General features: G+C 43.3%; 1 protein-coding gene and 1 pseudogene across 1 annotated transcript; both read left to right on the forward strand.

The window, feature by feature from the left end:
• Nucleotides 1-6,817: 6,817 nt before the first annotated feature.
• LOC116581043 lies at nt 6,818-6,947 on the forward strand (annotated as a pseudogene).
• Nucleotides 6,948-8,060: 1,113 nt separating this feature from the next.
• On the forward strand, nt 8,061-10,405 carry LOC116597165 (nucleolar GTP-binding protein 1-like). The gene has a single exon (XM_032354514.1). The coding sequence runs from the start codon at nt 8,099-8,101 to the stop codon at nt 9,908-9,910; it is 1,812 nt and encodes a 603-aa protein (XP_032210405.1). The 5' UTR covers nt 8,061-8,098; the 3' UTR covers nt 9,911-10,405.
• Nucleotides 10,406-10,948: the final 543 nt, after the last annotated feature.

Consider the following 10,948-nt stretch of genomic DNA (forward strand, 5'->3'; position numbering starts at 1 on the left):
GGCATGTGACAAGATGAGCACTAAGTGTTACCTGTAACTAGTAAATCATTAATATCAAAAACTAATGATGTACATATGTTGGCTAAATGAACATAATATAAATAAATAAATAAACAAACAAATAAGATACAAGAACTGGAAAGTAAAATCAAACACCTCTAGGAGCCAGACACATAACACCTATGTGTGAATTGGGCTGGAATCAACATAGTAGGAAAGGTGGGCAAGTGGAGTTGCATGTCACTCTTCTAAGGAGGATTTTTTTTTTAAGCAGGGGCTTATGCTAGTCTGGATCTTCTGAAAAGCAAAAACCAAGAGAGGATGACCTGTACAGGTCATTTGTTAATAGAACTGCCTTAGGAGAGGATATGGGAATGAGCCACAGGAGGCTAGAGATGCTGGATTATGATGCAGATCTGACCTGAAGGGAGGAAGGAAGTTTGAGGGGATATCGTCTGAACTGCAGAGAAGTTCTACAGAAGGTTTGGCAATGCTACTGGGGAGGGCTGGAGCCACAGTCAGAGGCATCCCACCTCTCCCACAAATAGAGTTGCCTCTCTATCCCATCTTGCTCAGTCATGGGAAGGATGGCCTCAGTCCCATCCAGTGATAGATTTCAAAGCACAACAGCTGGGATTGTATGTTAATTTCCAAACTTACCATTGGAGGTTTGAAGCCATAATCATGGCTGCCATAGTGCCTACAAGATATACCTGAAGGCCAACAGTTAAAGATACTGCCTGAGCCTCACTAAAGTTCATTCTTCGTCTTCTTGACATTGTTCCCTTGATGAACCTCTGTCATCTTTCTATATGTCTCTACCAATAACATGAGAGTTTGGTCATCCACTACCCCATGCAGAGACACTGAAAAGATTTGTTAGCTGAAAAATGGGGCTTCCATTGCTAGAGCAAACACATTTTCAAAGCAAGCTGTCATAATAGATCTGTCAGATGTCAGTTATTGGAGTTGCCTTCAGGCCACAAAATTTGGCAGTTGTTCAGTTTGCTCCATTTCCCCAAAGTGGTCACTGTGCATTTTGCTGAATGGGGTTCTATGGTCAGATAAGTTATGCAGAAATAAATGGCATTTTTTAACTAATCAGTTGTATACCCATTTCTGGGACATAAATGAATTTCTCACCTTCTCCTTTTTATACAGAAAAGTGTTCCCCTTGGGAAAGTCCCAGGGATCCCACTGGTCCTTCCATGAACATCAGAACCAGCATCAGTGTTACATTTTAAAAACTGGGAAGACCAAACTCCCAGCACCACCACACTCAAGGCCTGTGAAAACACCAGCAGCAATGTTGCCACACAGCAAGACCAAATATGCAATAGCTGTACTCCCCAAGGTAGTCTCAAGTTACCAAAATCATTCTGCTGAAGGCTGAAAGAAAAAAAGAAAAAGGTTACCTGTAAATACAGAAACAGTGATGAGAACAACAATGACAGGGCATCCTTTTAAAAACACAAATGGAAAATGAAACACAAGGGAAGGTTAACAGCTAAGCCCTCACAGGGGGAACCAAAAGAAAAAAGACAAGTTATTGTTGACTGTCCAAAATACCACCTGAGAAAGCAGACTACAATGGGCTCATCAGGGGGAAGGAAGTCTTCTTCAAGAGGTGGCAGAGATAGGACTTAATAAAACCATGCCCCCAAAAATACATGTATGTGTTTTTTGGAAGGAGATGTGTGGAGAAATACTTTGTCAAGAACTAATGTCATATGTAGAAAAATAAAGAACATCAGACTCATGAATGAGCAACTTTTTACTGGTATTGTTAACTAAGTCTGTGGTCCTCTAAAAATGCAATTGTGACATAATGTGTGTACTGCCTTTCCAGATCATTAGTCACTTACCAGGAAGTCCAAGAACCCCCATGTTCAGTGTGTTCCCCAATGAACACCCTGCCCTAATGTTTTCTCTCAGGAAATGGCAGCCCATCTATTCAATTGCAATGACCAGAAACCTATCTATTTGGACAACTTTTCTCCTCCCCCCTTATACAACCCATCATCAAGACACTTGGCCTCATTTTCTCCTGAATCTATTTACTTAACCCTAACTTCCACAATGGTCCAAAAGGAGGTCACTCTTTGCCTATTCTCCAGCAATAGCACTCCAACTGCCCAAGTCGACTCTTCCTGCACACCCCTATCATTCTCCAAAGAGCAGCCGCTGATCTTCTCAAGACATAAATGGGATCATGTTGCTCCACTGTAGTCTAAACCTCTTCAGTGTCTTCCAGTTCTGCTTCAATTACAAAGACCCTCATCCTCAATATGCCCTTCAAGATCCTGCCTGTCTGCAACCCCTCCCTCTTTAACTTGTCCTCCCATGTCCTCAGCCCCTGACGTAGCAGCAGCACTGCCTCTTCTCTGAGAGGTCACAGCGTAATCTCCTAGGCTGCAGAGATCAGCCTCTGCCAACCAGGAAGCTTCAGGCCGTTAGAATCTAATATTCTCAGTCTCAAAAGGCAAATGTCACCATCCACATTCTCAGGGTCTCCTCTTTCTCCATCAAGGAATTTTCTCTGACACTGAAGAGACTTTAAGACTATACAGTCTTTTGTATTTCCTCCATCCTTCTTATCAGATCCTGACTTTTAGAACCTTCTGTCCTGCCCCTATAGGAGATGAGAACCCCCCTTAAAGCTACCACAAGAATACCCTGGCTTTCAGAGAGAGCTGCAAGATAGCAATTAGCTGCCTTCCATCCATTCCTTTCTTTTTGCAAGGCTTCCAGTGCCTTCCAAAGTGATTATCCTACATCATAATTCTTAAAATTTTCATTGCCCCAAAGTGGATCGAATGTCACAGTGAACTCATATCTCAACACTTCACCTCCACCTCCTCCTTGTCCCCATTAACTACAGATAAAAGCTTTGGTAGCTGTGATGTTCCACCAGATGCCAGGTGTAGTTACCATGTGCTTACCACAGCCAAAGCCCACCATAAGGTCTGCTTCCTGGGGTCAATGTAAGTTCCAAACCTTTTGACTGGCCCCAGTTCTCTAGACAAGAGACCCTGGAGCATACACTTATGGGCTAACACTTCACTGTTCCTAGAGAAGCAGGGTGGGGGGAGCAATGAGGCAGGGAAGAGGGAGCCTAAATGCAGAGGGGCAGGGAACCAAGCTGGCCAAAGCTCCCTAACAGCCTGGCTGGTTGTGTGACCTCATGTGATGTCTTTGGGAAGGTTGTAGGGACTAAGACAACTCAGAACAGTTGCTAGGAACAGCCTCTTCCTATCACCGTCCTCCCACTGGGTAAAGTCGGCCCATGGGGTTTTCATTTCTCCACACTTTCAAGTCATAGCCCCCAGCCCCTTCAAGTGCATCAACCTCTTCTTGCCAGTCAGGGCTGCATGGAGAGTGGCTTGCCCTGAAGCAGTGGTGGTGGCAGCAGCAGTGATCTGACTTTGTGACTTGACCAGCAGTCCAAGCCAGGCTGGACAGATGTGCAGAGTGCAGTGGGCAGATCTGGGTGGGTCCATAAGCTGAGTCTGGCATAAGACCTAAAAATACTAACCTCACATTTGGGTATAAATAAAGTCAATGAGTTTGATGTAAGGAAGAAAATGAGCACAGGCATAAGATACAATGATTTGCAAAATCATGTGAAATCTTTTCACATCCTTAGTTTTGTTTTTTTGTTTGTTTCCTAAAGAAAGAAAAATGTTCATCATCATTAGTCATCAGGGAAATTCAAATCAAAACCACATTGAGATACCACCTTACACCAGTTAGAATGGCAACGATTAACAAGGCAGGAAACAACATGTGTTGGAGAGGATGTGGAGAAAGGCGAACCCTCTTACACTGTTGTTGGGAATGCAAGTTGGTGCAGCCACTTTGGAAAACAGTGTGGAGATTCCTCAAAAAAATTAAAAATAGAACTTTCCTATGACCTGGCAATTGCCCTACTGGGTATTTACCCCAAGATACAGATGTAGTGAAAAGAAGGACCATAGGTACCCCAACATTCATAGCAGCAAATGTCCACAGTCACCAAACTGTGGAAAGAACCAAGATGCCCTCCAAAAGATGAATGGATAAAGAAGATGTGTTTACAATGGAATATTACTCAGCCATCAGAAGGGATGAATACCCAACTTTTGTATCAACCTGGACAGGACTGGAGATTATGCTGAGTGAAATAAGTCAAGCAGAGAAAGTCAATTATCATGTGCTTTCACTTACTTGTGGAACATAAGGAATAACATGGAGGACATTAGGAGAAGGAAAGGAAGAGTGAATTGGGGGAAATCAGAGGGGGAGAAGAAACGATGAGAGACTGTGGACTCTGAGAAACAAACTGAGGGTTTTAGAGAGTTTTATAGGGGTTGGGTGAGCCTGGTGGTGGGTATTAAGGAGGTCACGTATTGTATGGAGCACTGGGTGTGGTACATCAACAATAAATCTTGGAACACAGAAAAAATAAAATAAAAAAAAACAAAGTAAGGAAACTCTACTAAGCTTTAATTAAAAAATTAAAAATAGGGGCGCCTGGGTGGCTCAGTGGGTTAAGCCGCTGCCTTCTGCTCAGGTCATAATCTCAGGGTCCTGGGATCGAGTCCCACATCGGACTCTCTGCTCGGCAGGGAGCCTGCTTCCCTCTCTCTCTCTCTCTCTGCCTGCCTCTCCATCTACTTGTGATTTCTCTCTGTCAAATAAATAAATAAAATCTTTTAAAAAAATTAAAAATAAAATAAAAAAGAAAGAAAACTATATAGCAAGTAAGATATTGATATTGTGTTTGTGCAGACATTGAACCTAAGAAAATAACCAGTTTTCAGGGAATTATTCCTGTTTAATGAATAAGGTGAATTCAGAAAACCAGAATTGTTTTAAATTATAAATTCTATCCCATTGGGTACCTTCTTATAGCTCACTGCTACTATTCTATCCTCCCGAGTTTGCTTGAATTAGCTGGACAAATTGCATAAATTCTGCACTTCATTTGTACTTTAAAGCCAATTAAATTCATTTAGCTTCTTACAGTCTCATTCACCTTGCAGCTGAGGGACATCTCTGACTGCAAAGGAGCTCTGCATATGCACTAGGAGCCGGCATTGACTTGTCTGAGACTACAACTGAGTAAAATGCAAGACAAAAGGATAGAGAGGAAAGAATAAGAGTGCTTCCCATTTGCACTTAGTAGGATCCAAATTGAATTTGAGGGACTTGGGATATTTCGGTTGTAAAATATACTATGTGTGACTTCATTATAGATTCTCTTCTTAAAGTGGCATAAAATTTGACTACACCATATTTTTTTGGACTTTTTTTTAATTTCTTTTCAGCATAACAGTATTCATTGTTTTTTGCACCACACCCAGTGTTCCATGCAATACATGCCCTCCCTAATACCCACCACCTTGTTCTCCCAACCTCCCACCCCCACCCCGGCCCCTTCAAGACCCTCAGGGTCCTTTTCAGAGTCCATAGTCTCTCATGGTTCACCTCCCCTTCCAATTTCCCTCAACTCCCTTCTCCTCTCCATCTCCCCATGTCCTCCATGTTATTTGGAATGTGAAGTGAATACAATAAGTGAAACCATATGATAATTGACTCTCTCTGCTTGACTTATTTCACGCAGGATAATCTCTTCCAGTCCCATCCATGTTGCTACAAAAGTTGGCTATTCATCTTTTCTGATGGAGGCATAATACTCCATAGTGTATAAGGACCACATCTTCCTTATCCATTCGTCCGCTGAAGGGCATCTTGGTTCTTTCCTATGTCATATTTTATCTGAATTATGAAAATTAGTCTTTAAAGATACTGCATTGAATATTTCATTGCTGTATCATCTTGTGATATGAATAATCGCAATTTATTTTATCTGCTTTATATGTTTAAGTCTATCCAAAACACTTTTAGAAAATCTTTGTATTTCATACATCTGAATTTAGGACTTAATAGCCAAAACATGCTTCACCTTGGTATTAAGCAAATAACAGAAGGCAGTATAATTCAGTACAGGCCAAAAATAAGAGCAACATGTATTCAATGGCACATTTGCCATGCCTACAAAGTCTCCTATTACAACCCAAGATAATGTGCACTTATCATATCATTCTGGGTTTGCATTCAGTAAACCAACATTCCCGTGACATTTGAATGCCACAACTGGACAAAGTTCAAAAAGGAACCCTTCATTTTAGTTGTATCCAGCTATCTTTGGAGTATGTGACTTGAGTGCTGCCAAGAGCTTGAGGAGCAACAAGATTGACAGCTCAGAAGTAGAGACAGCCAATACAGTATCAACCCATAATATGAATACAGAAGGAACTTTTTTCCCCAATAAAAATATCCTCTCTTCCAACATGAATCTTTCAGACTGGATTAGAAAGGGGCTTCCTTAGGCATCCAAGCAAACAACTGATTGATGCTTCGTTGTCAGCCTTGGCGGCGCCCACTGCCAGACGTACAAAAATGGTCCCTCACATCATACTTCACTCTAGGTTCTTCACTGTTTTCCAAACTATTCACTTTTTGGAGTAAAATGAGAAAAGATATTACACAGATGAGAGAGAGCCAGGTACCAAAAAAGAACCTCACATAGCAAAGGTGTCCACCAGATAAGTGATGAATGAATGAAGGAAGGAAGGAATGACATGACACCCTATGCATTTGTCTGCATTTAAGGTCCCATCTAAATAGTCAGAGCTTCGGTAAGACCAACCAAGCAGTGTCTTCTTCATCACTGTTTTAAAGTAACATAAACAATGAATCTTGGAACACTGAAAAAATAAAATAAAATCTAAAAATAAATAAATAAAATCTTTTTAAAAATTGAAAAAAAAAAAGCTTTGTGCAGTGGCAGTATCGTAGCCAATGAGGTTTATCCGAGGCACGATTATTGCTAATTGAAAAATTGAAAAAAAAAAGTAACATAAACAAGTATCATCCTTATTTTGAAAATTATATTAAAGTGTGGGAAATAAGAAATGAAGTTCTCCAAATCCTATTCTTTAGCTATTGCCTCCACTAACAGCTCCCTGTGCATTTTTCCAGGCTGCTTTCCCATGCATACATGGAACATACATGCATGTTTTTAACAAAATGAGATCCTATATTGCAAACTATCCTGTAAGTCACTTTTTTTTTTTTTTTTTTTTAGGCAGGGAGGAAAAGAGGGAGGAGGAGAGAGAGAATCTTAAGCAAGCTCCGCACCCAGCATGGAGCCTGATGTAGGGCTCGACCTTATGATCCCGAGATCATGACCTGAGCCGATATCTAGAGTCGGATGCTTAGCCGACTAAGCTATCTAGGTGTCCCTATAAGTCACTGTTTATACCTAAATTTCTATTACAGACTTTCTTTATGTCAGAATACACAGTAAATATCTCACTCCTTTAAACACTGAATAACATTCTAGAAGTCACTTAACCAATCCCCGGTAGATGAAGCAGTAGAATTATAAGGTCACAATATAGGCACTTCTTTCTTCTTAATAGATATTGCCAAATTTGCTTCTAAAATATTAAACCTCCATCAATACTGACTACTATTAATTCTCTAAATGCTTGTTATCTGGAGGAAGTGCTTTTTAGTCTTTCCAATTTGTATTAATTTGGTTATATGTGAGATTAAGCACCTCTTCTATTTATAAACTATTTATACTTTTTCTCCTGTGAATTGCTTTTTCATATTCTTTGCTATTTTAAACTGGATTGATCATTGCTTCTTACTGATTTTTTAGGCACTTAGGCACTTCTTATGTCAATTTTTTATAGCTATATATAGTGAATATTTTCCCCACCTTCATGATGTTTTTTTTTTTCTAATTGGGATTTGATTACTTTTTGCTATATAGGAGAGTTTTCTTTCAATACTATCAAATGCGTCATTCTAAAACAGTATGACTTCCAGGTCACATGTCATTATTTAAAAGGCCTTGCCCACTCCAACATAATGAAAATATTTCCTATATTTTTACTAGTAGTTTAAAGACTCTTCTTATGTTCAGATCTATAATCATTTCAAGTTTATTTTTGTACATGGTACAAGTAAGGGATATAACTTTTTTTAAAAATTTAACTTCTTGCCCGGCCCCGTCCGCGCTCCCTCGTGGTGGGTCGCAGGCATGGCGCACTACAACTTCAAGAAGATCACGGTGGTGCCGTCGGCCAAGGACTTCATTGACCTGACGTTATCGAAGACTCAGCGGAAGACTCCCACGGTGATCCATAAACATTACCAGATTCATCGCATCAGACATTTCTACATGAGGAAGGTCAAATTTACTCAGCAGAATTACCATGACAGACTCTCCCAGATTCTAACAGATTTCCCCAAGTTGGATGACATCCATCCATTTTATGCTGATCTGATGAACATTCTCTATGACAAGGATCATTACAAGTTGGCTCTAGGACAAATAAATATTGCCAAAAATTTAGTGGACAATGTGGCTAAAGATTACGTGCGGCTCATGAAGTACGGAGACTCTCTGTACCGCTGCAAGCAGCTGAAGCGCGAGGCCCTGGGGCGCATGTGCACCATCATCCGGAGGCAGAAGCAGAGTCTGGAGTATCTGGAGCAAATGCGCCAGCATCTGTCCCGTCTGCCGACTATTGACCCAAATACGAGGACGCTGCTCCTGTGCGGGTACCCGAATGTCGGCAAGTCCAGCTTCATCAATAAGGTGGTAGATACGCCGGGGATCCTGGACCACCCTTTGGAGGACCGGAACACCATTGAGAAGCAGGCCATCACGGCGCTGGCTCACCTGCGCGCTGCCGTGCTGTACGTGATGGACCTGTCTGAGCAGTGTGGGCACGGGCTGAAGGAGCAGCTGGAGCTCTTCCAGAACATTCGGCCGCTGTTTGTCAACAAGCCTCTGATAGTCGTGGCGAACAAATGTGACGTGAAGCGGATCGCCGAGCTTTCTGAAGACGATCAGAAAATATTTGCAGATTTGCAGGCTGCAGGATTTCCCGTGGTTGAGACAAGCACCCTGACGGAGGAGGGGGTCATGCAAGTGAAAACGGAGGCTTGTGACAGGCTCCTGACTCATCGAGTTGAAACCAAAATGAAAGGAAATAAGGTGAACGAGGTGCTGAACAGGCTGCATCTGGCCATGCCCAGCAAGAGAGACGACAAGGAGAGGCCCCCTTTCATCCCCGAGGGAGTGGTGGCACGCAGGAAGAGAATGGACATCGGGGAGCCCAGGAGGAAGCGGGAGCAAGACCTCGAAGTGGAGCTGGGAGACGATTACGTTTTGGACCTTCAGAAATACTGGGATCTGATGAATTCCTCCGAGAAATACGACAAGATACCAGAGATCTGGGAAGGCCACAACGTAGCAGATTATATTGATCCTGACATCATGCAGAAATTAGAAGAATTAGAAAAAGAAGAAGAACTCAGGACAGCAGCAGGCGAGTACGACAGCGAGTCTGACAGCGAGGATGAGGAGATGGGGGACATCCGCCGGCTGGCGAAGCAAATTCGGGAGAAAAAGAAGCTGAAAATTCTGCAGTCCAAGGAGAAGAACACACAGGGCCCGAGGATGCCACGGACCGCTAAGAAGGTTCAGCGGAAAGTCTTGGAGGATGAGATGCGCAGTCTTGGTGTGGACATGGCTGACAAAGACAACGCCCATTGTGCGGTCCAGGCCAGGAGGTCCCGGAGCGTTACCAGGAAGAGGAAGCGGGAGGACTCTGGCCCACCCCCGTCCGTAGCCCGCAGCCGCAGCTGCTCTCGGCCTCCACGGGATGTCTCTGGCCTTCGGGACGTCAAGATGGTGAAAAAAGCCAAGACTATGATGAAGAGTGCGCAGAAGAAGACGAACCGCCTGGGGAAGAAGGGGGAAGCCGACCGACACGTGTTCGATATGAAACCCAAGCACTTGGTCTCCGGAAAGCGGAAAGCCGGGAAGAAGGACAGGCGGTAGCGGCCTCCGCCGCGGCGGCATTCTGGCAGGGCGGGGGGCCCGGCCTCTTCTGGTGGGGGTCCCGGCCTGTAGACTGCAGAGAGGGAGGACATCCGGAGCTCTGCCTGCTTCGCTGTCCGCAGGGTGCGCGGCCGCCGGACGTTGGTGCTGCCCCAGCACCGGTCTTCTGAGGGCGCGGTGGGTTCTGTGTTTAGGGAGTTTTGATCGCTTCAGGTCTGCAGAACTGGAAAGATTGACTGACGTGAATGTGTGTTTTGAAGGAGAAAAATCTTACTCCTTTCTGCAAGAGGGAACTTTGGTTCATGTGCATCTGGTCTTTTTTGAGGAGAGAACACCTCTGCTTGGGGACACCGGCCGCCAGCCGGCCTACTGAGAGCCAGCGCCTGTGCTAGATGATTTTCTAGTCCTTTCTCCGCGATGTGTGTACCCTGTAACCTGTCTGCAGCTAGCTCATCCAGAATAAACCGCTGAAAGAAAAAAAAAAAAAAAAAAAAATTTAACTTCTTAAATCTTCGCTTTATTGTTTTTCAATTTTACCCAATAACAGCCAGTTGTAAAACATAACTTATTCACTAATTCATCCTCTTTTCCCTGATGTAAAATGACCCCTTAAGCATATACCAGTGTTCCACATACAGCTGAAGGCTTTGAGAGCCAAGACTGAGGTTTTCAAAAGAAGAAGCAATTCTGCTTCTTCGAGACGGCAAATAGAAACCCTAGCTGAGTTTCCAGCTGGCCTGGCCTGCCTGCGGGATTTGGACTCAAGTGTGCAACATCAACTCTTTATTTTATTCTGCTAATCTCTTGGCTGAATGCTGGCGGGCGTCTCGCTCCTTTTTTTTTTTTTTTTTTAAGATTTATTTATTTAGACAGAGAGCGCGGTGGGGAGAGGAGCAAAGGGAAACAGAAAGAATCTCAAGCAGAATCCCTGCTGAGCACGGAGCCCGACGTGGGGCTGGATCTTACGAACTATGAGATCATGACCTGAGCCGAAACCAAGAGTCGGACGCTTAACCAACTGCACTACTCGGGTACCCC

Source organism: Mustela erminea, chromosome 1, assembly GCF_009829155.1.
Source record: "Mustela erminea isolate mMusErm1 chromosome 1, mMusErm1.Pri, whole genome shotgun sequence".
NCBI classification, from domain to species: Eukaryota; Metazoa; Chordata; class Mammalia; order Carnivora; family Mustelidae; genus Mustela; species Mustela erminea.

Bases quoted from the DNA above. Each gene is read 5' to 3' on its own strand.
- LOC116597165 (XM_032354514.1), top strand. From the start codon at position 8,099: ATGGCGCACTACAACTTCAAGAAGATCACGGTGGTGCCGTCGGCCAAG.